Source organism: Amblyomma maculatum, chromosome 8 (assembly GCF_055883805.1).
Source record: "Amblyomma maculatum isolate TAMU_Amacu chromosome 8, ASM5588380v1, whole genome shotgun sequence".
In the NCBI taxonomy this organism is placed as follows: Eukaryota; Metazoa; Arthropoda; class Arachnida; order Ixodida; family Ixodidae; genus Amblyomma; species Amblyomma maculatum.
The window spans coordinates 110,908,757-110,935,739 of NC_139351.1; the positions used below are offsets into that span (position 1 = coordinate 110,908,757).

At 49.3% G+C, this 26,983-nt stretch overlaps 1 protein-coding gene across 2 annotated transcripts in view; it reads left to right on the top strand.

Annotated features, from left to right (window-relative positions):
• Nucleotides 1-26,555, top strand: part of LOC146182197 (MAP kinase-interacting serine/threonine-protein kinase 1-like) — a 76,695-nt gene extending 50,140 nt beyond the window's left edge. Inside the window, exons 1-5 of one of the 2 annotated variants that reach the window (XM_084577221.1) lie at nt 18,507-19,038; nt 21,084-21,322; nt 22,120-22,434; nt 22,762-23,049; nt 23,383-26,555. In XM_084577221.1, coding sequence (XP_084433347.1) covers nt 19,026-19,038; nt 21,084-21,322; nt 22,120-22,434; nt 22,762-23,049; nt 23,383-23,856 — 1,329 coding nt within the window. In that variant the 5' untranslated portion in view covers nt 18,507-19,025 and the 3' untranslated portion in view covers nt 23,857-26,555. Of the gene's footprint in view, nt 1-18,506; nt 19,039-21,083; nt 21,323-22,119; nt 22,435-22,761; nt 23,050-23,382 lie in introns of those variants that run through there. The other variant, XM_084577220.1, reaches the window with a different exon arrangement.
• The last annotated feature ends 428 nt before the right edge of the window (nt 26,556-26,983 follow it).

Genomic DNA, 26,983 nt, shown 5'->3' on the forward strand with positions numbered 1-26,983 from the left:
GAGATATTCGTGCACGCGAGTTGGTTTCGCTTCGCTTGACGCAGTGTAGGCCTGCTGCGTTTTCGCCTGCACCCTCCCATCGCTCTCGCATGCACTAGGAACGCGCACGTACACACGAAGTGCAGAACACTGAATACTCTGTCGGATTAAAAAATGGTAGAAAGTAATAAAATGACGGCTTCGGGTCAGCTGCGCGCCGTACCGTCTGCAGTTATGACAAATGATCGACGACAGCGCCCTCCCGCCAACAGGAGAGAAAGATCGAGCGCCGCTTCCAGGAATTAGCCCGTATCGTCTTTTGTTGTGTGTGTGTGTGTGTGTGTGTGTGTGTGTGTGTGTGTGTGTGTGTGTGTGTGTGTGTGTGTGTGTGTGTGTGTGTGTGTGTGTGTGTGTGTGTGTGTGTGTGTGTGTGTGTGTGTGTGTGTGTGTGTGTGTGTGTGTGTGTGTGTGCGCGTGCGTGTGCATGCGTTCGCTATCGCACACCTGTTGCCGCAGTTTGTCGGCGTAGTGGTAGTACCGGTTCTGCGCTCGGTTTGGTTTTTATGCGGGCGTACTATAGTCGGCCATTGTAGCCGCCGCGCGTGAGGAATGTTCATTTGTATTGCGCGTGTGTCTGACGCGAGCTGGTCGACGAAGCGTTGCAAAGCATGTGGCTGCCGTTTCCTCCGCGTCTTCCTTCGCGTTATGTCGTGGCACGGGGCTCTCGCCGTTGTCTTTTTGTTTTCGCACCTACAAACTCGCACAGCACTGCGGATGACGTCAGTTGAGTTGTCATGTGGCCAAGTGAAGCTCGTGAACGTCGGAAATGCAATGGAAAGCGAGTGAACAGCGCGCAAAGGCAGTGACGTCCTGTCGGGGTAGATGCGCTTTTGTCGACTTTCGGAGACGCCGCCCCATGTAGTTAATTTCTTTGCCTGTAGGTGGCGCGACAAATACTCAGTCCCAAAAAATGAGCATGATAGCTACTGCTACCACCCCGTTTCAAAGGAGACGCTCCTATATTCCATCCATCCATCCCCGAATTTTGAAGCAGGCGGCTTGGAGCGTTGAGGTTGCGCAGCTGGTGGGATTATTGAGGAACCCTGCTTCGCCGACAACAGGAGCACTGTGAGGTTCTACCGGATTTCGGGGTCTTCGTTCCCACATCTCACCAACGAGGGCAAAAGACATTTACTTGTTCATTGAAGCCCGTTTATTGGTTCACTGTTTACGCGTTATCCATCTTATTTTCCTCTTGGTTGCGTGAGCTAACCTTCATCGCGTGCGCAGAGGTCGATGCGTGTTCAGGGGAGATATCTGTTCCGCCACGTTCATGAACAGGCTGAAAAAGAAACAAGGGAAAGCGGGAGAAAGCGGTGAAAAAAAAAAAAAAAAAAAAAAAAAAGACATACGGAGCAGCGAGCTTGGCAACGCAATTCCTCTGTTAGGGGAAAGTTGGTTTCTTGTCCAACGCCAGCTGTGTTTTACATCATATATTTCCTCTGTAATGCGTGTTGACTGTTATCCAGGCCGATGTACCTCTTTATTTTTTTATTTTTTGTCAGCAGTACTCCGCCTTCGGTGCAGTGAAATGCGCGTGTGTACTTGCTGGTCCCGTTGGCTGCTGGCGTTTCCCCTATTTCAGCGCTTCCAGGTTGCTGTTACGCGGGTGTCGGTAATATTATGCAGAGATGAAACTCCGTCTGACCTGCTTTCCGGCGACTGCTCACCGTCCAGATTGCTTTTGGTGCTAGCGTACGGTGTTTTATCGCCCCAAACATGGTGCCTCAGGTGTATCACCATGATCTGCCCTGTTGCTTGCAAGTGCACCGTTAAAGCAATCGCAAGAAACGGAAAAGATCAATACACCCGTGTTGTGCTAAAACTCTCCACGGTTGCCGTAATGAATGCGGCGCCGGTAATTTTTTGCTTGGTTGTCAACGTTGAGTTGGCTGTGCTTCGTCGCTTATCACTCGACCCCTAATTCCCGTACGGTCGTGCTAAACTGCGCGTGCCAAAAAGAACCGTTCCGTTTGCGGATGGAATCCCCGTATGGCCCCTTGGCTGTTGCAGCGGCGGCTGTGTCTACTCGCAGCTGCACGTGATTCTTCTTTTTCTTTTTCACCGTTTGCGGCTCGTTTCAGCGCAGCTGGCGAGCGGTATTTGGCGTGACTCACCGCCGGCCCCGGTGGAAGGACAGACAGGTCGGCGTACTTCGCGGAGCCCCGGTAGTTTGCTGTGGACAAAATTGATCGCGAGATGTACGCGGCATGCTGCGATCTTTCTCGATATCTCTTTTTTCTTTTTTTCCTCTGTCCACGTCAACTGAAATGCCAAAGCTTCTTTGACACGGCGTTGTCATAATGCGACCTCAGTGACTCATGTTATATATAGTCGACTTGTGGCTGTGTTGCCCTTTGACGGGTTTTGTAGTCACTCGACGTCGTGCTGCTTATTGACGAGCGCTGTCTTCTATTCCCTGCGCGCACGTCGAGAAGGCGTGCTACAGGAGTATATCCGAGTCTAGCGTTTTTGCTAGCCACGGTGGTTAACGCGAAGTCTTATCGTGCCTTTTGAAGCCGCTCATTTTATCACTCGAGCGGGGCGTTGTAAACGCATAAAATGCTTTCCCAGCTGCTCGACCGGTCGCCTTGTCGAAAGAAAGAAAACAATTTTTGCGTGTTTTTTTTTTTTTTTTTTTTTCCTCGAGGTGGGGAGCGGGAGAGGCAATCGCTCTGCCGTACCGTGTAAACATGGCGTCCACAGTCATGCAAACACCTCAGAAGTACCCCGTGTACCGTATTATTGCTATACGCGCAAGTGCGAAGTGTTGGCGCATGAGCGCTCGGCATCTGACCGCTGTGGTAGCTTCCTTTCAGTCGCGGCTGCTGGTCTGTTTTTTGATCGATCGATCGCTCGCCGTGCGACGAGGAAGTCGGTCGACAACCCGCCGTCTTTCGAGAAGGTTCTCCCGTTTTCGAGCGGTTTCTTCTCCGCTTTTATGCCTTATTTTACCATTTCCTTGATAAGGGCGCGTTCGATTTCCTTTATTTTTTTGCGCTGCATCTCATTAGCTGCGTAGAAAGAGAGCGTTCAGCATACAGCCCCGGGCAAAAAACCCACAGACGTTGGCGAAGCCGCGAAATTTCCACGATCCGGCTGGGTTCGCGTGCCCCCCCTCCCAGTCTTCTCGGCCGTCTTGGCTTCCAGGGGAGGAACGTCCGGCGAACCGGCCGAACGCGGGCGAACCGCGAAATGTTCGCGAAATTTCCAAGCCGACGCCTGCGTCGGCCCAGCTTCTGTGCCAGTCGCTCAGCTAGCCGTGGCGGCGGCGCGGGCGTTGACTCTCTCTTCGCTCTTTCTCTTCCTCCCATATGTGCTGCCTTGCACTGCGTGTACTGTAGCAACTGTAGCCTCTCTCTTTCCTCTTTTTCTTCCCCGCCATATGTGCTGCCTGGAGGCGTTGTTCTCGGTTTTTCTCCCCCGCGTCATCCCATGACCGACGAGCCCTTGTGGAAGGTTCGGTCGGCTCTCTCTCTCTTTACTTGTGTCTGCTTGTGCCCCCCCCCCCCCCCCCCCCCACTTACTCGGTATTATATGTTATTCCTAAAAAAATAATCACTTCTGTGCTTTGCCTTAGCTCGAAGCGTTTTGCATTGGCGGGCGAAACAAATTACCAATTATTTTGCATAACGTGCAGTATGTGCGCCTGAGAAGCTGTTTGTAAAAAAAAAAAAAAAAAAAGCAAAACGACAACCTAGTTGTCTGATAAAAGACCCGTCTCCTCTTGTTCAGCGTTACACAAGCCTTGGTGATGGCTCCTCTGGCAGGGCAAGAAGACCCCCAACGAGCCGAGCATTAGTAGTTCCCCCTTCTTTATTTTTTTATTTTTTCCTCTTCTACTGCCCTATCAAAATGCGGTAGCGGATTCCCGGCTCATTGGGTCTCACGTGTTCTGCATGCGCTCTTTAGGAGTGAGAAAGGCCCGCTTTGTCGGGAACAGTGCTGTCTGTTGCTAGGCGGTTAGGCCTTTATGTAAAGCCCAATGTACGCCACCGTCGGAGGAGGGAGAGAGAGCGGAAAAGGAGGCGACGACGTCCATTCTTTTCAGCTGGCATTTATGGCCCCGGGCGCCGCCCTTTTTATGCTCTGTATGCAATAGGCCGTGTGCATGTCCGCTGATTTATATTAAATGTTCGTGTTGCCTTACTGTGAATAGCGATACAGCGTGAAACTTCCATGCGGTTGTTGCTTCCGCTCCGAACGGGCTCCGCATACCGGAGACGTACTGGACGCCGACTGCACATACGCCTGCGCAGGATGGCACCGATAATACGTTCGGGCTAGTACATCTCCGCTGTGCCTAAAGTCTGTATAGTCGAAAACGAATAGATAGATGGATTTATTGAAAGGAAAGGCAGAGAGGTTGGCCGGAACGATTAAAATCTGGCCTGCTACATCTGTACTGGGGAAGGGGAGAAGAAAGAGGATCATGATGGGTGACGATGAGGGAGAAGGCATGTGAAAAAAATATACAGGCACGGCAGTTTGCTTTACAAACGCGAATCGAGTTTGGTGGCGCACTAAAAAACTGCAAAGAGACTCGGCGTGTCTTAACGGCGATGTAACGTTCTTAAGTACCGTGCAATCACTTAGGTGCACTTTCAGGAACGCAAATTGCGACGTTTTTGCAGTTGCCGCGCCTCCCTCGGCGCTGCTTTGTCGTCGGAACAACCTTCGGTGCTGCCAAACGCGGGGGATACGGTTTTGTAACCTGTCCGTTCCAGGAATGGCATATGAGTGAATGGAAAATAAAAATAGAAACAGGTCGTATTCACTCAGTAGGTCCTGCGCCCTTGACTCTTCGTTCATGGGTAACAAGGCGCGATCTGTATACTGCCAGTTTTTCAGTAAACCTTGCTGTATCTTCACACCCCGAACATACGCACATTCGCTCAGCAATAATGCCCCAGCGCAGAAGGTGTGACATGCCTCGCAGTATGCGGTTTGCCCGGTGATGTTAGCTCCGCGGCCGGGCACCAAGGAGATGAGTGCGTTTCCACTCGCTCTCTGATGTGGCCCGAAAGCGGATCCAGGAAAAACTTCTCGTTCCCATCCCCCAGCCGGTCGCTCTGTTTCTGCTGCGCAGATTGGAAGGCGTGTTCGAGTGCACATGTTTTGCGTCGGTCTCGGATGGCGCAACTTCTCTCTAGCAGGTTAGGAACAACTTGGCGAGCGTTTGGTGCATTTGTTCGCCGCCGTTCTACCTCGGCCCTGAGCTCCTCAACCCGGGCACCGCGCTTTAAGAGTATAGCAGCTGCGCTCGCACTTTTCGACGACAGAGTAGGTTAGGTTAATGCCTGGATAAGCGAGCTCTGTTGTGTTACGTTGGGTCATACGTTCATTGGTTAGCTCGAGAAAACAGTAGGTGAAGTTGGGTTAAATAGGTTGGTTAAATTGGACTGGAGTTGAAATTATGTTTAGATAGCGCTACGTGCCAATGCTGTGCCGGTTTAGTTTGCAGTTAAGTTTGAATTAATAGGCGGGTGCTTGGGTGAGACACGTGGTCGGTGGTCTGCTACGTTATGCCGCGAATCGGAGGGCGCTGACGCGGGAAGGGCGTACGGTGGAAACTGCCACCGCCCAATTTCAAAGGGGACGCTCTTATAATCCGTCCGTCCGGCCACCTCGCAAGGCCACCCGAAGAGCACTCGTTTCATCTCTTCATCTGTTCCTTAATATTTGACATCGATAGGCAGATCAAACTTTTTTGCGTTGGGGCCGGAGCGAATAAAAAAGGGTTAACCACACCTGGTCGTTATAGTCGCACCTTCCACCTTTCCAGCATAGCATTTTCTGTGCGCTCGAGCCCCGCTATTCTCACCTTGCGAGGGCGGCCGCGAAACGTTCATTGATTGCCGTCGACCTTCGCGCACGCGCAAGACCTCCCTCCCTTCGCCCTATCTCACTGGCCGGCGAATGCTCTGATAATATGCATGCCTACAGTCACTGAGGTTTCTCTCCCTCTTCTCCCCTCACATCTCTTTGGCGTTCCTGGTGGCGTGGCGTTCTTGGCCCGTCGCCTTCTCCCTATCAGCCCGGAAGAACGCCTTCGCCCTGTGTTGGAGGTGCGCAAAGAGAGGTGGGAGGGTCGGGTTCTCGCGCGTGTGTAGCGGCGCCGGAGACGCGGGGTAGATGACTTGGCTGGCGTTCCTTCCTGGCCGGACGGTGATCGAGAACGCGTGCTCCTTCGCGCGAAGAATGTGTGGTGGGGGAGCTTGCGCGAGAGCAGCACCGCAGTCGAGCAAGCCAGGCTGTGCGGCCACGTCGTATGTATGCAGCGCACGCAGCCCTGCTTGCATACTGTATGCTAAAAGGCGCCTTATTTTTTCGCGAACCGAGATCATTTTTATCCATCTGCTTACCCCTGTTTGCGCTGTATTTTGAGAATAAACTGCACTTATTTTTTTCAGCCGGGAAAAAATTCCGGCTTTGTTCTTTTCTTCATTTCTGATATGTTCACGTAGATTGTGGAAGAATTTTTGTCCATGTGGTGACGGTCCCTTTCTCTGACGCCGGAGCGTTGCCCAAAGAGGCTCTAAACACAACCCTCTAATCAGTGACAGCGTTGCTACTCCGCAAACGATGCTTCCTTGGCGGCGTCATACTACAGCTGCGATGGTAAGCGAGCGCGTCTCGCTGCATCCAGCTTTCCGGTGGCAGAAACAAAGGAAGAGAACGGGGCCCCAACGTGCAAGAATAACTGCCCCAGAGAGAATGGCCTTATTCTTCGCATTGTTCTCGCGGTGTCGCTCTCCAGGGACATCCTCCAGTTTCTCGAATGCAATTAAATCCACGCGCCTTGAATGCGCGTCGCGATGAGCGAGCGAGAGTGCAAGAAGGAAGGGGTCGAGAGTCTTTAAAGCGCCCGCGCCGTGTTTTCGTCGCCTGTGCGCACGCGTGCTGAACCTTTCGCTTGCTGGTCTGCCTGTTGTGTTTCATCTCTTGGCGTCCTATTCGCCTCTTCATGTATACGTGCAAAGGGTGTCAAGGACATCTCTTCCCTATTTCTACGTATCTCCCCCTTCTGGCGCCTCTCGGCACTGTGGGGCTGTGGTGGAAAGAGGAGGCGGCAGCTACATTGGAGGATGCAGATGAGGTTTCGTCCTGATCGCTACACGCTGCGGTTGGTGAAATAAATTCAAAACAAGTCGTCGGCCTGTCATCTTACGGGGGGGGGGGGGGGGGGGGGGGTCATTTTGTTTCAATTCGATAGACGTAGGATATTTAGAATACTAATAAGTAATGCTACATGCCGTACAGGTAGCGTATTGTACTGTCCGCGTTAAGCTACCAAAATTCCAGCGGCACTCAGCCGACTGATTTGTCACGAATCATGCATCATAGCGATCTCTTTTGTATACGTCATAGGTGCCTTCCATCGTGCAGTTTCGTGACATAGTCTGCGCATTTTCGGAGTGAGCCAGGGTGATCAGGTTAGGAGTGAGCCAGGGTGATCAGGTTAGGAGTGAGCCGGGGTGATCAGGTTAGGAGTGAGCCAGGGTGATCAGGTTAGGAATGAGCCAGGGTGATCAGGTGCCCAGGTCCGGGGGAGGGGGGGTATATATATCATTTCCCTCATGTATGGACGGGGCGTGCATCTTTAAAGTGTTGTTGTGGAGCTTCAGTGTTGAGAAAAACGCCTGAACTCGCAAGTTACGAATGATGCGTGCGTGTAGAGGCGTTGCCAGTCACAGGCCACCGTTTTTGTCGCCTCCGTCTTCCTCTTTTTCGCACTGGTACTTTTATCGTACGATGCAGTCTGGAGTCACGCGTCCATTGCGCCTCCGGATGTTCTTCCGGCCGACCTTCTGTAGCTTTGTTTTTGTGGGCGGGGTCTGCTGGTGTGCCGAAACGTACGCGTCCTTTTGACGTGCAGGTTTTGCAACCACTTCGTCGCCTGACGCCGCCGAATGCAGTTTTCAAGCATAAGGGATATGACGCCTCGGCAATCATTGTAACTTGGCTTTGATCTTTCATCACCTGCTTCCCGCAATGCATTGCGAGATTCTCCTTATTTTTTTTCTTTCCGAAGCGCGCAGTATTGATTGTAAATGCCGTAGGATAAACCGCGGCTCTTGTTTCGCCGCCTGACTGTGAACTGGGTGGCGTTAGGTTTCCCTGGCGAGCGTTTCGTGGGAAAGCTATTATCGTTGGCCGAAAGCACTCGGACATGACCGTCCTGCGTTGCATCTTGTGTTCTAAGCGAATGCGATAAACGGGCCTGCGAGGCGAAGCACGTGATGAAAGTGCTTTGCAAACTGTCCATCACGGATAAGAACGAATGAGAAGGCATTTTTTTTTTTTATTATTGGGAACCTGACTGACAGCAGAGAGAAAGACGGTCTCATTCGCCCAGGCCAGAAGGGCTGCGCTTGCTGCGTGTGTATGTGTTTCTCTTCATCCGTCCTCCTGCCGCCCTCTCTCTTTGACTGACAGCGTCCGACTAGCGTTGTGCCTTTCCTCGAGTGTAGCAAATAAAACAGACTCGGTGCCGAGGAGAAGCCGGGCGACGAGGCGGGCTAGAGTTCGCGCGGCGCTTGTCACTCCGCTGGACTGACAGCGGTTTCTCTATTGCGGCCGCGGTGTGGGAGTGTGCTGCTTGCCAGGCCATGCCCTGACAAGCGTGCGAACGCCGACCGCCGGTCAACTCGGCGCAGGCACTCTTGGTCGGACGAGTGCGTAATACCCCTCCACGAAGCCGGCGTTGACACACATTGCGTTTCTTCAACTCTTGAATGATGCTGCTTCCCTCGATCTGCTGTCGTCGCAGGCGTGGTAGTTCGCTCGGTTGTACTACATGTTGCCGGAAGGCACGGGAAGGATGTGTATCCAGGCAGGGCAGCTCTTGTTGCGTACCTGCAGGTGCTGGTGTTCGAGTTGAGTTATGTATGTTATTTATTATTTATTTCTCTCTCTGTGTGTGTGTGTGTGTGTGTGTGTGTGTGTGTGTGTGTGTGTGTGTGTGTGTGTGTGTGTGTGCGTGTGCGTGTGTGTGTGTGTGTGTGTGTGTGTGTGTGTGTGTGTGTGTGTGTGTGTGTGTGTGTGTGTGTGTGTGTGTGAGGGGAAGGTGATATGGGAGTCCCGAGTTAACGCTGCCATTATAGGGCACGTTTGCACGACTTGGCTAAAGCGGGGTTTTAATATCTGCCGGGGGTGGTTGGCGAGTTATTCTTTGGCCTTGGTGAAACAGCTGCAAGGCGAGTTCCGTCACGGCCACAACGTCTCTCGGCTTCCGCCGAGACAGGTGTTCGAACGATGCCTTATGACTCACTCACGAACACGTTTTTGCTTTCGTTTTTCGACCGGACTCGGGAAATGGCTCGCGTCCACCGATTCCTGGACAGGTGAGGCTTGCCCACCTTGCGCGAAGATTTCTCGCTTGCTCCTAAATAAACGTTTAATTCTCTGTCTCACCCTCTTGGCGGCTGTTTCTACCGGTAAATTGTGCCACGGAAAAGGCTACATCGTATGTCATCCTCGTCTATATATTCTCCGCCTGGGGCCATAGGAGGTGTCGCCTCTGTATACCTTTCCTGTACTAATAAGACCCCTTCCCTGCCTCATTACGATTCCCCTCCCCAAGGACGGCCGCTTCTTTAAATGCGACCCGAGACGCAGCTTCGGCGGGTCGTTAGCCTCGAGTTATTGTCCTCCCGTATAAGCGGCTGATGAATAATGGCTTGGCTTGGCTCTGACCTCGTACAGGAGCGCGCGATGGCGCCCTGTCCTTTTCGATAGCATTCTTATGTTGTTGGTGTTTTTGTTTATTTACCAATAAAATCGCCGCTCAGTGGTAAACATCTTCGTCCTCTTGGCGCATGCGTGTCCGCGACTCCTGTAACCTTTTCTGTCGCGGTAGAAATTGAAATTAAAGAAAAATGAAAGTAGCATTGCATTCGTTCCTGCTACGCCAACACTACGGCTGTTTCTGCTACGTGTCGTGCGTGTTTACACTGAGTTTTGCACAAATAGTTCAAGGCCAGCAGGCGACAGAACGGCGGATTTATATTCAATATTTGTCGCTTCTTTTGGTTTGTTCTGTTTCCTTTTCTTTTTGCACTCGGGAAGGCACTGGCATAGGAGGCTATGGCACTGGTTATGCGTATACGGTATACACAGTCCTCGCTGGGCCATGAAGATTTGGCACCCCAGGCACTTATGTGCCAGGTCTGCGTGCAGCATATAGTAACCCTTCTTCGCACGCGTTTCTTCGGCGGCGCCGGTGGTCGCGGTGCGTATATACTGCTCTCGATAAGATGAAAATTTAATAAATGGTACTCAGGCAAGGCATGTATGTCGAAGGAGGGACTAGAGAACCCCCATTCTTGAAAGCGTAGTTCTAAACCAGAAGAGAGAAAAGGAAATTATAAAATCGGTACTGACGTCGATTCGTGTTTTTCCGATGAGCGTTGGCAGGTTTCCCGGCTGGCTTGACTGCTTTTCTTTCTTTTAAGAGGCAGTGTCACCTGCCGGTACAGCACCCTCTTCGTTTTCAGATGCGCACTTCTACGCACGGTTTATTTTTTTTTTATTATTATTTTTTTTAAGGATCATTGATATCTTGCGTCTGCGTCATTGAAAGTTGACGGAATCGCGTGATTTCTGCATGACGTCTGCGTAGCCTCTCTGAAGGCATCTTCTATGCAGCTAGACTCTGCCGTGCCCGGCTTCCTGACTTACGAGGCTTTCATTTGAAATTGCTAATTAAAATTGCTTCTCCGCTCAAAAAGATAAATCATTGAATTGAAGATGAGGGAACCAAAGTAGCGAGGGGTGTAGGTCGGCGCGTTTGCGCCGTATACGCTTGTTTTCTTGGTAAGATGTGCGTAAAAGTGGATCTATGATGGTCTTAATCAGCCTCTGCTCTTTGCTCGTCTGTGTGCTGTCTCATTCCTTGCGAGGTCTTTGTCGCCTGCGATACCGGTGACTATTTTCATTTTTTAACCTTCTCGAAGGTCATCTTGTCGACGTCACTTTTTATCTCTTCCCTTTGCGACCTTCGTGTCGTATCTCCGAGAGAAAGTACCTACATTACAGCGGCGAGTGGGCTTTAAGGCTGCGAACACACCAGCTCTTCACCGTTCTTAGTTGCTACGCGGCGACGTGTTGATCGCGCGGGTTCGAGGACGTTGGTGATGATAAAGAGATAAGGTTTGTAACGTTGTAATTTTATGCCTCTCTTTTAAGGGGGGGGGGGGGGGGGGGGGGATTATCCGTACCCGCCGCGCCGCCATGGAGATAAGATGAACGCAACGCCGCCGAAGGATGGGGCGATGTTTTTCACCTACCTAGATGACCTGTAACGACAACACAAAAAGCGCGGCAGGTACTACCCGACAGCTAGCAACACCAAGGGTGTCCCCGGCATATGCGAGACAGAGGGAACATCCGTGGCGTAGCTCACTAGAACAGTGCTCGTCCGCTGAGGTTCGCGTCGTGCAGGCTGGCCGTGAGGGCTGCACATTCTTTGTGCGTAGCTTTGCTGGAGCAGGGTCAAACGTCAAATACCAATGACACTAGTGTTTTTTTTTTTTTTTTTCCTAATCGTGCACCCGTGCTGTGTGCAAACGAGGGAACAATGCTTGTCGCTGTACGGAAGAAGAAAAAAAGGTGTGTTGAGGGGGGGAATACATCTGGATAGCTGCCTGAGTGATCAAAGGGTCCCGTTAGCTGCTGGGAGCGCTAGGGTAGGTTATACTGGCGTTGATGCGGTACCTTTTACACATTCCACCCCCCCCCCCCTCCTCCTCTTCCTCCTCCTCCTCCCTCTTGTTGACGGTGGCGGCGCGCACGTAGTCAGCCTCCCCCGCTTCCTCCTTCCTTGGCGGGCTGTCTTATCTTATCGTCCGGGTGGTGGCCGCTATCATGGTGGTCGTTGTTGCGTGGTGGTATCTGTTTACTGGCCCACTTTCTGAACCCTTCCCTTTGGACAAGTGGCGAGCTTTTGTTACAGCGATTGTTGCGCGGGTTCTCTCGTTTGCCCACGCACCCAGAGAGCGTGTGCGGAAATAGTTTATTATACGGCTGCTCGTTCGCTGCCTTATCTTGTCGAGTGGAAACGTTTGGTATCGTAGGTGAGCAAGATAGTGAAGCTGGGAGTGGCAGACTCCTTCAACAATCGCTCCAGCGTCGTTATCCTCTCCCCACTCTTTCCTCGCTTGGTGTGATCGTACGATTGCTGTTTATGCAGCGTGTGTTGGTCAGCACGTGGGCCTGGCTGCGCTGCTTTATTTCGGTCCCCCGGGTGATGGCCTCAGTGCCTGCGCTGTCTTCCTTTATAGCTCTTGGGCACCATCTTTAGCGCAGCAGCTGCGCGACGATCGGTCGACCGTTTAGGGGCCCGTTATACTGCGCCTGCGAAGTAGGCTCTCGGCGACCGAGCATATTGGTCATTCTGTAGCGGGTTTTGGAGTTAAGTGACTCTGGTAAAATGTACCATTGTACGAAAAGGGCTAGCTGGCGGTCTAGTTGGTTTTCCACCTTATTTTCTGCAGCCCGTAACGGCTGGTTAAAAAAATGAAGTGAAATATTGTTGATTCATTCTCTATCATATTTGCTACAGGCCTGTTGTCAGGACCTATGCCGTATAATTTTCACCGCTTTTTTTTTTTTCGTTAATGTAGCGGGCTTGGCTTATCGATATTGGATGCCGTTGTTACATTTGTCTTGTTTTTTTTTTTTTTTTACTTGCTATCGTATACCCCCTCATTTGTCCCGCCGGGGTGGCACAGTGGTTACGGCACTCGACCACTGTTCCCAAGGACGCGGGATCGAATCCCTGCCTTGGCGGCCGCTTTTCGATAGAGGCGAAAAGCAATTGTGCCCGTGTGCTGTGCGATGTCAGTGCACGTTAAAGAACCCCAGGTTAGGTCGAAATTTCAGGAGTCCTCCACCACGGCGTCTCTCATAGCCTGAGTCGCTTTGGGACGTTAAACGTTAAAGAACCCCAGGTTAGGTCGAAATTTCCGGAGTCCTCCACCACGGCGTCTCTCATAGCCTGAGTCGCTTTGGGACGTTAAACCCCACAAACCAACCTTTTTCTTTTTTTTTTTTTCTTTCGCTCGTTCTGCTACGCAGTGTTGAAATTACCATTGTACAAGTAAATTTAAAAACTGGCCCCAATATGTGTTCGTTGTTGTGTTTCACTTGGTCCAACTTTGGCAGATTCGAAGGCACATGTAAGAGCACCCTTCGCCGCTTGTCGGTGGGCGTGGTTTGATAACCTTTAACATTCTTTTTTTTTTTTTTTCTGTATCTTACCTACCGCTAGCGTACAGCGATCTCGCGCTCCTCATTCGGACAATCTGGTGGCCTCTCATCTTGCCCGGCACGTTCTGATTCGCCTCCAGTCAAGTAACTGTCGAGTTAGCGCCTGCGTGCCGAGCAGTCCTTGTCGCGCTCACTGGCGGCTCGTTATTGGTCGAAGGGGGTGCTTTCTGCGCGTCCAGATATTTTCCTGCTTTGAAGGATGCAGTCGCGCTCATCCGACCAAGTGCTGGTCAGATGTGCCTTCCAAAGGTGGCACTGTCGGTAGAAAAAGATAACGGCATAGAGAATATATATTCGGCACTGTCTCGTAATCCACTCTGCCCCAATTTGTCAAGGCATGATGGGACGACTGCACGCTCCCTCCGCTGGCAGCAGTGCCACTGGACTAGGTTGCTAGACAGAGCTAGAACATTTTTTCTCTTCCGTCCCGTTAACTTTTGCTGCCCATATTGCATACGTTTTCATATTTGTCCTAGTGTGAGGAATGACGGCACGTTCTGTTTTTCCTTTTTAGAGTGACCCTGTCTTCTTAGTGTTTTTTTTTTTCTTTTTACTGGAGCTTGCTGGGAGGTACCGTAAAAAGAAGTGTCGCACGATGTCACCGGGGTGAGCATCTGCGGCGAACCAGTCAGTTCACCTTTCTTTATCGACGCTGCACAAAGGCAGCCCCCACAATCCGCACGAAAGCCTCTATTCTTTCTCGACTTTTTTTTTCTCCTCCACTTCGCTGAACGTGTTGCCACGCGCTCATATGAATGCCTTTTCTTGCCTGCTCTCGAAGCTTCTCGCGACGCGATGTCTCGCTTCCACGAACAACAAGGCATCACGTGCTTTCCCCTCACGTCTCGCTCTACCTTTCTGATTTCTTTATTTCTTGCTCTTGGATGATCGATGCTCTCTGATTAAAGCCCCTAGCCAACCGCGCTGCGTGCTCTTTACCCTTCCCCATCTCCGCAGCGATCGCGCTCTGAATCCGAATCGCGATGGCTAAAGTGTGCAAGTCGTCACTCTTCCTCCTCACGTGACGTCACGTTATGTCCACTGGGAAGAAAGGGCTGCGCGATTGGCCGGTAGCCTGTTCTCTAGTCCGCGTGGAAAGCGTTCAAATCGACACGTGTATTCCTTTCGCAGGCGAACGCTTTCCACTCGTGTGCATGATGATGAAGCTTGTGATGATTGAGGCCTGCCCATGCATTATTATCTGCTATTGTGCCTGCGAACAGTTTGTGGTGAGCGCGGGAAAGACAACCCGGCTGGCAGCGCATTCTGAACGTTAAGCTAGCAGCTCCGGTTTCTTTATTTCTTTTTTGTTTATAAGCTAATTAGTCCATAAGAATTAAATGTTCGACTTCAGTGTGGGATAGTCCAACTGCCAGTACACAAACGTCAGTGTTATGCGCAGGTATAAAAACAGCATTCATTCTTCGCTGTAAACTCAATGTTCCATTTCGTATCGCGCTGCTACCTGTACATAGTTCCTGTTTGGTGCGTTCCCCAGTCAGACCCGTTAAAAAAAAAAAAAAAAATGGCCTTTCAGATTCGTCGGCCCGGATGAACAAGCTTATGATTATCCGCACAAGGCTTTAAAAAAAAAAAACCCGGCTTACTACCAGCAAAAACAAATATCTGGGACAGGAAACAGGACTTTGCCTTTTTTTTTTTATTTCTCTTCGTGATTCATGGCCAACTTGCCCAACTGTCTCCATTCTGCGCCAGTGCGTCACTATGGGAGCGGGTCACGTGGAGAGCGGAGAACACGCACACATTCTTACTGGTGCGTTCACAAACATTCGCCGATTGGCCGGTGTTTCTCTTCCTGCCACCTCCAGCTGCACGGACCTTGAGGCAGTGCGTTCGTTTTTATATGCAGGCGCCTGCATCCACATGCCAGGCAATTCCAGGAAACCAGTCTCATGTCGAGGAAGGGGTACTATAAAGAAAAAGCTTGCCTCGCCTCTTTCCTCCTCCACTTCAAGCGTGTGCTCGAGAAAATGCGCCGGTCTGCTGACTCTTTTTGGACGGAGGAGAGAGAGTTGGCGCTGTTGCATGCTGTCTGTGTGGGAGGTCGGGAAAAGGAAATAGCAAAAATAAAAGCCCCGCGCCTCGCTGTTGCGTCAGCGATGTCTCGTGAGGACCTTTCTTCTGCGCTCTCTCTATCTGTCGTCTGCATTACAGTGGCCCTCGTGTCCTCCTCCTTCCTCGGCTTCTTTCCCACATTACGTTATCGCGGTGCTGGCGCCGCCCTGTCTTGATATTTCAGCATCATCTCTGATGTTTTGCGCTCGGAAGTCTAGGAGAATGATGAAGTGGAATTCGCCGCTGTCTGCATTGTCTCCTCGGTGCGTTTCGATCTGTGCCGCCACGTTGGATTTTGGTTGATTTCGTTAGATGGCCGGATTTTCTATATGCGTTTTTTATGCTTTCTTTAGTGGGGTTCAAAAAAAGGGCTGCGCTGAAGCGGTATCCTTTTCTTTTTTTATTATTTAATACTGCTCGTCACCGCGCTAAAAGCGCCATGTACTGCACTAAACGCGAAAGTGAACGGGGCACACACAAAAAAAGAAATAAGAAGAAAGAATAATGATGATTACGTGCCCCCACTGTACGACTCTGACTCGCGGCGGCATATCTCATCTATTCTGGGATTGCCCTGCTTTTTCTACTGGACGCTCAGAGATCAAACCATACCGCCTGAACTACCGTTCCCTTCTAGAAACCGATGCTAACACACAGATGATATTTGCCAAGTATGGATCGCTTAGTGGCCTGATTAGAACAATGTGATTCGAGTGACGACCTAAACAATGAAGATTTTGTCTACTCCCCTTTATCTCCATCCATGGCCATGAGCCTTGCCAGTCAATCAAGGACATTCAATCAATCAATCGTGCGCTCCACACTTTGGTAAAGTTTCTAATTCTGGTGAACTTTGTGCAAATAAATATACCGCTAATATGGGAACTGAGCAATGCGTTCATCACTTGCGCGTATCGGGTGTCTTCGAAGCAGGGAACTGTTCGAGCTATAACAGCCCGGCTTTGATCAAGCCAGTCTTAATGGAGTTGCGGATGAGGTAGAGTCACACTACTCGCCGGTCGGTGCAGTGTCCGGCCATGTCGATCTGACCCAGCTATCACCTGCTTAAGGTGTGCTCACAATTTACTGCTCACAAAGCGGGTTTCCTCAGCACTGTCTATTGAAACACCCAATGCTCTTTTCTTAATTTCGCATCATTTGGCGATGGTCCCTAACCATTATATGTGCCGCACGGACAGGTTAATACAGAAAACATTTTTGTTTTATATTGCGGCCCAAATAAGGAGCGGGGGAGACATGGGTGCGACCACGGCCGCGCTGCCGCGTTTGATTGGAGGCGAAATCCAACTGAGGTGCACATGTGCAGTGCCACAAAGCACCGTTAAATATTTCGCTAAACGTGTCAATACGTGGCAAAGTCGAAGATGAACGAAGCAAAAGTTGGCTAAACGAGAGCTAAACATTTGCTTCTGCATGTTTTTTTTTTTTTTTTTCTGTTCTTAGCCACGCTAATACGCCGCTTTAATTATTTGGTGTGCACTCACTGGAAGCACGTGGGGAAGGAATTTTTCCATTGTTCAGCTAGTGGCCGGCCCTTGCGTCACTTTTATTTTTCTCTGGTAATCTAGCACTTCGTGCTGATAAAGAGCGCCCTGTTATATCCCCGCTTGAAAATAAGTGCCCTTTGCGGCCTTAACTGCGACCTGGAAACAGGAAAAACAAAAACAGCTCTCGACAGGTTCCCGCGAATCCGCGCTATCGACCTGTTTTTCTCAGCGCAGCGTTAAAACCCTTCAGAGCTGGCTGAGGCTTTGCGCTGAAGCCAACGTATTTTTTTTTTTTTTCTGACCGTAACATGGTGTCATTTTTCTTGCCAGCAAATGTTCAAGAAAATCATCTTTGGACTGACAGATGGCGCGACAAGCAGTAATATTCATTTTTCTCTCTCTGAACTTTCGAACTATAAGGCTCATCCACGTTTTTTTCTTTTTTTTTTTTTTTTCCTTTTAGTCTCGCGCGTGCGACGAGTTTCGTAGTGGGGTGCAATAGGTCTGGATCGCAGTGACACGCCATGAGTTGCTTTGTAAACCCGTCAAAAGGAGAGACTACCTATCAAAAGGAATTGCACACACCCAGTCCAGCAAAATAACTGAAAGCTTGACGGCTTCCCCCGCAAACAGTTTAGATTTCCCAGTGTCGGTTTCACGCCACTTGCCTGGACCGTTGCGTGTACTGGCGTGCAAAACTGAAATACGCGAAGGCATTGCCAGAAGCAGGTGATTTGCAGGTTTTCCCGTCGCTTTCGCCAGATATTTGCAGAAAATAGCGGCACTCAGTGTGGTCTTACCTTGCAATGCGTGAAGTCCCTGCACCGCCCGCCCGCGCCAGGGACACCCGCCTGATAACGGAGCGTGTCACACGGCTGGTGGCCTTCGTGGTGACGCCGGTTAGGGGGGCTGCCCGGGTTTGCCTTCAAGGGCAACGCAAATATCGAGATCGTTCCTTTCGTTTATCGATGTCATCAAATACATTTTCTTCGTTCACTGCGAAGAGCTTTCATGTTTGTGAGACTTACAAATGACGCTACTTAAATGAGTAAGGACTTCGGTGGTGGTACAAACTTTGAGTCGAAGGCCTGTGCCAATTGGCATGCATGCGTGAAGGGTGGGTAGGTGTTTCTTTTTTTTTTTTTTTTTTTTTTTGTGAGAGCACGCGAACAAAAAAGTAACGGTTGTTGGAAGAAAGAGCTGACGCAAAGCCCCTGCGGCTGCGTCGTCTCCCTCCCCACGGCGCTCCTGCGAGTCACGAGACGAACTTCTCTGCTGTGGCGATGGCTCGTTACCGCACGTTACCGCGAGCGCGAATCCATACACATATCACACGCTTCTCCGTCTGGGAACCACGTAGCCGCCGCATCACAACAGTTGAGCGTGAGTCATCCCCAGCTGCATACGTGCTCGAAAAACGGCGGTGGCCTGGTTGCCCTCCAAACGGCAGCGAGAAACTGCGAGAAAACAGCTCTGCTGGGTGGGAGAGGGCGTCTTTGCGTCAGCGACCCGCAACCAATGGGAGGGCGCGCTGGACGCCGATCGTGCGATCCCGCGCCTAGAAAATGGCGGCGCGCAGCTTGCGTGCCGTTGTCGTCTGCTCTCCGCGTTGTCCTTCGCGCGTGCATGCTGCGGCAGCGGCGGCGCGCTCTTCGCTGTTGTTGTCGTCGTCTGCTTCTTCCCGGCGGCGGCTATTTAGCCGGCATGCAGTCTACGCTTGGGGCTCAGTGTTTGGAATGAGTTGCGTGGAGCGGAGTTTGGCAAGCACCGGGAAGCACTGGCGCGTCCGGAGCGGTGGCTGTCGGGGGCCAACTTGGACGGCTGGTCGTTCGCCGCGGGTCGCTGCTGCTGTTGCCACCGCCACGAGTTGCCGTAGTTGTAGTGACCGAGGATTGTCGCGATCTCCGAGTGCCACGGCCTCATCCACCGCCGCGTCAACCACTGCCACCACTGTTGTCCCTGAGCGACAGCGCCGTTTGAGCCCGGAGCTTCTTGCAAGTGGCATTCCCTCCAATCTAGTCACAGTTGTACTACCTGCACACCGCCACCGCTTGAGGCCCTGTCGCGGATTTACCTGCTCAACGTCCTAGTCACACGCCACATCATAAACGATCTCCCGTCGCCAGAGTCATGGTTCAAATAAGTGAGTGTCTGTATCCGTGCTTACTGCCATTCGTGCGCCTTGTTGAACTGCATTTACGCTGCATCATCCTTGGGACGGCTCGTCTGCGCACTTGCTGTTTACGGATGGTCAACATTTTGCGCGGGTTAGGGCGTGAGCTGACCTTCAATGCACGCGTGTGCAAGGCTATTTTGTCCAAAGAGTGCTCGCATTTACATATTCGGTGCATTTGTCTGAGCAGGCGCGTACGCTGACCACACTTCGAGCGGGTTTGCATCAGCCGACTATTTGTGGATCGCTGACCTGAATCCAAACTGGCACCCGAGCGTTAGCGAGCTTAAAGGAGGAAGCCCGAAAACGCTTCGGCATCGTACGCTGTGCCTCATGTGTCTCGGCCGGCGAATGTGGATTCCGTCCGAGTTAAATCTTGCCCTACGCTACGTACGCCATTTGGCAGGCGTCAGTGCGAGAGGGAAAATATAAACAGCGCGTGATTTTTGATAAATTTCCATAATGCTTATGTGTATATTCCGAACGATTATGATTAGCTACTTAGGTTTGGCTTAGTCCCACAATCTATAGCTTTAGATGTGTTCTTTTGATCTGTTGCTCACCTTTTTTGTAAACAAAGTAAGTGTCAATATGAGCATAGACACCATGATAGTGTGTGTGTACTGAGCAAATAACATGAAATTAACGTGTTCACCTTTTCTTAGCCCATGGTGTGCTCTCTTGTGCGGCTCACTGCACTGTCTGATATTTCAGATATTCAGGATGTTTTGCATGCTAGATGGAGCGTGAAATGTCCTGTGCTTCAGCTCGCACTACTTGGCCAGCAGTTCGTCCTTTTCCTCATTCACATTCCAAGCAAATAATTAGTGAAACAATTCGGATTTTTCTTTTAGCAGGTATATTGTTAAATGAGTCATATTCTATTGTTTTGTTGTTGTTTTACGTACTCGTTAATTGAAGGAGTAAGCAATTTATGGCATTTAAATTTTACTGTTGCAACGGAATGCATCTTTACACAATTAGAAATACAAAAAGGCAGCAGATAATTTTAGATCAAAGGGACGGTGCAATGCTTCCTGAACTTTTCTCTGTTGTAGGAATGTGAACAGAGTACCTGTGTTGGCAACGTGCACAGTGTATTTTACACAGAAATAGTTCACAGTTAATTTCTTGATGCAGTTTTCTTTAATTCATTAAACATGACATTAAAACCATTTCTATATGGTCCTGCATTAGCTTTCTGTGCATTCTCCATAAATATCTCGATTCTAGATTCACATTGTTTTATCCAGGGTACACCATTTAAGCTTTAGCAGATTTTGTGAACATGAAAGAGTGAAAAAAGCAGCACAGGAGTATTTCTGTATCATTTCTTTAAGCCTCAGCCCCAAAGTCTACCTTTTGGCTCATAAAGTCCGCGTTTCTAGCATTAACCATTTCTGCCTGAGTGTATGGCCTTAAAAGTTTTTCTTTCCACCTGCTTAAACAGATAGTTGGCATCTAGAATAACTTGCCCCGTCATTATTCATCCATTATGGGATTGCTGGGAGGTGGATTTAAAGGCACAAGCATTACTTTTTTGAAACATTTCTTCAGAAATCCCACAAATAGCTCGCTGGCCCTGTGGCTGAGCAATACCATGTTTTGTTATTTGGTTCTGTTTACTGCCTGTGGTTGTCTTAATCTTGATACTGCACTGTTTTGCAACCAAATCAACATTTTCAGAAAAGTACACTGTCAGTCAAGTCTGGCGTTCGCATTTCCTCTTCTACCTTCGTTCCTGTGTTTTTTATGCACTGGAATAATGCCTCACAGTTGTACAAGAAACCACTTAGCAACATTTTTCTATGCCAAGTACAGGGTTTGTACCCCATGGCATTTGTTCATGGTAGACAGAAAATGTGCCTTTGAGGAAACTAACTGGAATCTTAGTTCTTCTCACTCTTTCTCTCCGCCTCTTTTGAATAATTTTTTTAAATTCTGTGCGCTGCTGCCTGTGTCGCTGGGCACTAACATTGTCGTTTTTTTTTTTCTCCACTTTTTATGGTGTGCAGAAGATCTGCCAAGCATCCTCTCCGTGGAGGAAGGGGCGCTCTGTGCCGAGCAGCAGCAACAGCAGCAGCGACAGCAACAGCAGCGCAGGCGCAAGAAGAAGAAACGCACGGGCTCGAGCCTGGCTGCCAGCAACTTTTCCGACCTGTACTCCCTCACTGGGGAGGTGCTCGGCGAAGGGGCTTACGCCTCGGTCCAGACCTGCATTTGCCTCTACACTGGCAAAGAGCACGCCGTCAAGGTGCATGTCCCATAATCGGAGTTCTTCAGTACTGGTTTTAAAATGGTAGCTTTAAAGTCCTCATTCTCCAGAAAATCCTTTGTTGACATTGTGAACAAAAAAAAAGGCCTCTGGAAGATGGTGGGACCTTCGCGGTGGGAGGATGCGAGGTTGAAATCCCACCTTCTAAGGCCAAGGCCCTTGCAACTCGAGTTCATCACAGAGTCTCTAGGCCACGCAGGCACACTCATAGAACTTACTTGAGGTGGGGCTTTATACACCTGTCATATAATATGGCAGTGTACAATTGTACACTGATAAATGTGTGATTAATAGAGGCACATGGTAATCGAGAAGCAAAGTTTATGTACGCAAATGTGGGCTTGCCAGTGGAGTAGGCAAATGGGAGCCATCAAAGTTCTGATGTCATACGCTTGAAAGATAAAGTTTAAGTGTCTCCTGCATTTATCAAGTGCCTATGGCTGGCAACAATTCTGTATGTTAGGAGTTTAGTTTTAGCAATTTGGGTGTTCAGGTAACGCCTGTTCTTGTCAGCATGCAGCTGCATTAGAGATGATTGCAAATGACTGCATCAAATTGGTAGTGTATAGAATAGATATGTCAGTATTTTGAGCTGTTCAGATGTGCAGACTATGGCAAACCTAGTGGTGGCAACAAATGGAGTAAAATTTCTTCCCGGTTGCTGCATCTGATGCGAAGGCAGGAGTATGTTGGGCAACCTGCGTAACGATTCTGTGTTTACGATGAATTTTTTTTTGCAGTGTTGCTGACCGTGTTTTACCCTCTTGTCTTTCCAGATCATTGAGAAAGGTCCTGGCCACAGCCGGGCCCGTGTATTCAGGGAAGTGGAGACATTCCATCACTGTTCAGGCCACAAGAACATCATCCAGCTGATTGAGTTCCTCGAAGATGAGAATCGGTTCTACCTGGTGTTTGAGAAGATGCGTGGGGGTCCCTTGCTGCGCCATATTGAGCAGCGAGTGCAGTTCACCGAGCACGAGGCCAGTCGTGTGGTGCGTGACGTGGCCGAGGCCTTGCGCTTCCTCCACTCTAAGGGCATCGCACACCGGGACCTCAAGCCAGAGAACATCCTCTGCTGCGGCACCGATCAGGTGGGTGTCGGGGGCCAAATAGTGTGTTCTGTTCGTGAGCATTGCATGTTGGTGTTGCTTGTCAGTATCATTTGGGCGCTATCTAGCTTCAGAGAGAGCGTTTTGTGTGGTTAAAGCTAATAAAAGTCTCAGTAGCCTTTGTTTGTCTTTGGCCATAGTTTGCTTCGGGGTCACTGGGCGTGCAGAGAAGCAATTCTGTAGCAGGAAAAGTTTTTTGATTCCATCACGCAGTGACAAAAACATGAACTGTGAATTGTTCATGATGGTATGCAGTAAATGTATTGTTGATGTCACAGAGGCAGTGTTTTGCTGTTCCCGCGTGTTCAGGTTTATCCTGTGAAGATCTGCGACCTTGACCTGGGCTCTGGGGTGGTGCTGCTGCCAGGCAACGAGGCAACGCCACCCACAACACCAGAGCTGCAGACTCCTGTTGGCTCGGCCGAGTTCATGGCACCAGAAGTGGTGGGTGCATTTGTCGGGGAAGCGCACACCTACGACAAGCGCTGCGATCTCTGGAGCTTGGGCGTCATCATCTACATCCTGCTTTGTGGCTACCCTCCCTTCTATGGCCGCTGTGGCAGCAGCTGTGGTTGGGAGCGTGGAGAATTCTGTCAGGTGAGAGCACTACAGGCAATAGAGTTATTTTAGTGGAAGAGTTTTCAGGTGGCTTACTTGTGTTCACTCTTTCTGAAAAACTTCACATTGTGCCAATGCAGGGAGTTTTTTTAAAGCAAGTCTTGAGTCTGTTCAGAGAGCAAGCGGCACCCAATTACAGTGGGCAGGATGCTTCTAGTACAAGTGAAGCTTTTGTTTGGTTCAGAAGCCATCCTTAACCTTTGTGCGACTCTACCAGTTCTGACCTGTAATGCTTTGATTAAACTCTCTGTACATTTGGACATATATTGATGCTTTTTCTAATGATTGATGATGTTGCATCTCTTTTGGCAGGCTTGTCAGGACCAGCTGTTCACATCGATCCAAGAAGGCTGGTACGATTTCCCCGAGCGTGACTGGGCCGGCATTTCGGACGAGGCCAAGGAACTCATCTCACACCTCCTTGTCAAGGATGCCAGCCAGCGGTACACTGCTGAGGAGGTCCTGGCTCACCCTTGGGTCGCTCATGGTGGGCCCAGTAACGCCCTACACACGCCATCAGTCATCCGCCGCAACAACAGCGCCCGCGATCTAGCCGCATTTGCCGAAAGCGCCAATGCCGTCAAGCGGCTGGTCCAGCACCAGCTGGCCTGGAGCATGGAACTTCGCTGCGGCCGACCTCGTACACCAGATACCCCTGACCCATCGCCCCCGACTGGCGGCTTTGGACTTTCGCCTCCAGGCGAGTCGAAGCTTGCCCAGCGCCGTCGTGCTGGCCGTTCTCTGAGCCTGCGCAGCTCTGTTGAGTCCATCTCCCTCTCCGGCTGACACTTTCATTTCCTTCCTTTTCTTTTGCTTCAGCTCACCCTTTTCCCCATTTCTTCTTTAACTCTGCGGAGAACCACCAGTGTAAAAGTGTGCCCACTTCACGGGTTCTTTGGACTGTAGCTGACATTGTGAGCTTTGATTTCCCAGAGTCTGCTGACACCGTACATGACTATTCATAATGTGGCTGTAGTTTAAGCAGCTGGATATTTGTGTGATGGAACAAGACAGGATAGCTGTGCTCGGGCCGAATCTCGGCCCTACAGAATTTGGTTCCTGGATAGTTCTTTGTGCTGTCCAGTATTCTCATATGGCAAGAGTGGAGTGCTTGTGAGTGCAGAGGCATAATGTAAATGCTCAGAACTTTGGCTGCAGTGCACAAGGGTCGTGAAGAGTAACACTGGCCGTTGCAATTTCTCTGCCACCAAATGGAAGCAATCGGCATTAGATGGGATGTGGGGCAGAAAGATCTTGTTCTCTCCCAGACTTTTGCTTGTCGAACCTGAAGGTTGTGCGGCATTTCAGAGTTCCTTCAGCTTTTGTTTTATTATTATATTCCCCTTCCCCCCTGCACCTTTTCCGACTTCAACAGTCTTTCTCACAGTCCCGGAACTTTGTGTACTGGTTGCGAGAAAAGAATTTAAGTGTGGGAAGGTTGTGTGCGAGAGTGCAGCAAATTTGCAGGCAGGCTTTTCTGTGTACTTCACAATTTTTGGGGTTTTTTTGTTCCTGCAGGTCTGTTGAAAGACTTGAAATGTGGCCTCACATAATCGCTGGTCACCTTCAGATGGGTTTGTGGACGCTTAGGGAAGCGGGTGTTACCCTTTGTGAAGGGCATTTTCGAATTTTCTCGCTACTTCGAAGTGCACAGGACAGTTTGTATACAGTTCGCTGTTAATCATCACACAACCTCCCCTGTGTACAATTGGTGGAAAAACCTGTGAGTGCTGTCCCAAGAAAATGAAAAAAAATTGAAAAAAAAAAAAGTTATTTTCTTTGATGTCAAAAGTGATATGTAACGCTATCTAGTGTGCCTCAATGCAGTCTTTCTTGGGCTGTTTCTATCTTTCTTTTGTTTTTTCCTGTTTGTAATGTGACCATGGGTTCGGAAGGCATGGTTCGGTTTCATTCAGCTGGTACTCTTTACCTATTTGCTCTCAGTTTCTTTTTCCCTTAACATTAACCATCTCTTCATTGTGCCTTTCTAAACTGCAGTGTACTACCCAATTACGGTACCTTATTTCTTGTCTTAGAAGAGTTACACTTCCTTGGTACGCATTAGTATAAAAGTAGCAGTGCGTGCGTAATGTATCCTGCCCTCCAGAAAAGGAAAACAAAAATGCTGTTGACTTTTCTTCCCGTGTTCTGCTCTCAGGATTTGCTCTTATTTATGTATTCCTCTATTCTCTATTGAAGAAACATGGGAAGAAAGACTAAAGATTAACTCGCATTTCCCAACGCTCAAAAGATGATCATGTGTATCACCAGAATGTTCCATTGCTCATCGTCATGTTTTTTTTTTTTTCTTTTCATTTTCACTTGTTGAGGACGGGTAGTCTTCGAACCATTACAAACATTCTTGAATTTTTGTCTTTTTATTATTATTCTGCTCTGTCAAAGAAAAAAATAGTCGTGAAGGGGGAACAAAATTGCAACTTTACTTTTTTTTTTATGTTTTCTTTTTTAAAAATCCCCTTCCAAAGTCGTCTCTTACCAGGTTAGATGCGGTGCCTTCGTGTTGGGAATCTTTTTTCCTCTCAACGGGTTCATCCAGATGGTCTCGAACCAATACACCTGGAAGCTGTTGTGATTATTATGCCTTACTGAGCTTTATTCTCCCTAATCCCAAAAGCCATTCTCTAGTGCTCCCATCCTTCTTAATTTTTCCTTTTTTATTTGCAAATCCCACTTTTCGTTGGCATCCGCCGCACAAGCCGCCGTCAGTGTTTTGAGAGGCGGCTTGGGACATTGTTCCTTGTCTTAAATGTTGTCCTTAAAAGCGTCCCCACCACCTCCTTCCTCGTGTCCAGTCTGTCGTGTCGACTACTGCTGTTACTACTGGAAATTGTCGTCCATGTATCTGTGATAAGCTTAATAATTTTTTTTGTTTGAAGAAAGCAATCTTCGTCTTTTTTATTTTCTTTCGTTCTTTCTTGCGATGATACTGCTGCTGTAGTGCCAAAATTTGGAGAAGCGTGGTCAAACTAGACTTTTTTTCTTTTCTTGCACGTGTGACCAGGATTGCACATGTGACCAATTGCTTTAGTTGTTTTTTTTCTTGAGGTTATAGACACACATACAAGAACACGCAAGAAAGCCAATAAAGACATGTTGCTGCACAGTTTTACAGAACGTTGTAAGCATTGCTGCATATGTACACTCAAGTTTCCAATCGTATATACACACGCTGTATACACTTACTGTCATCGTGAGCTCCGCTCCTGTCATATTGATGGGAAAAAGTGGTATTGTGCATTTTTCGTTTTGTCTGCTCCATTTGTGCATAGTGGGAGAAATGTTTCTGTGCTTCCGGATCAAAATTATTGTCTCTACTTGACAGAAGAAAAAGTGCACACAAGTCCTTGTGTGGGGTTTGAAAAAAAAAAGTACAAAGTTTTTGTTTGTTTGATTTTCTTTATGTTAATATACGGATAAAGGCGGAGAAATGTGAAAATAAAAACTTTCGACCAACGCGAAGCAAATGTCTGCCATTTATTCTTTTTCCCCTGCAGGTTCATCATGTTACATTCAACAGCAGCCTATTGTAATGCCCTCTGATGGTACTATATCAGGTTAAATTGATCCAGCAATTGAGGGGAGAGAATTGTGGTTCAGCTTTAGGAAAATTTGTCATTCCTCGGTTAGCAGGTCAAGCGTAGTCACTTTGTGCTAATCTGCAAGTTGAAAGCGCAGGAAGTTTCTTACCTATTGCCATCGCCCAGTGTAGGGCTGTTGCACTGCAAAAGATTCTGTGTAAAACAAAAGCAGTTGTCATGGAATTTGTGAAGAATAACACTTCATGCTAGTTAGTAGCCTGAAAGCAAAGCCAGTCATTAAGTATTGCAATAAATGTCTCCTAAATTCTATAGCTGATTGTTAGCATTGCAGTTAGACTGAATTTCATTGCACT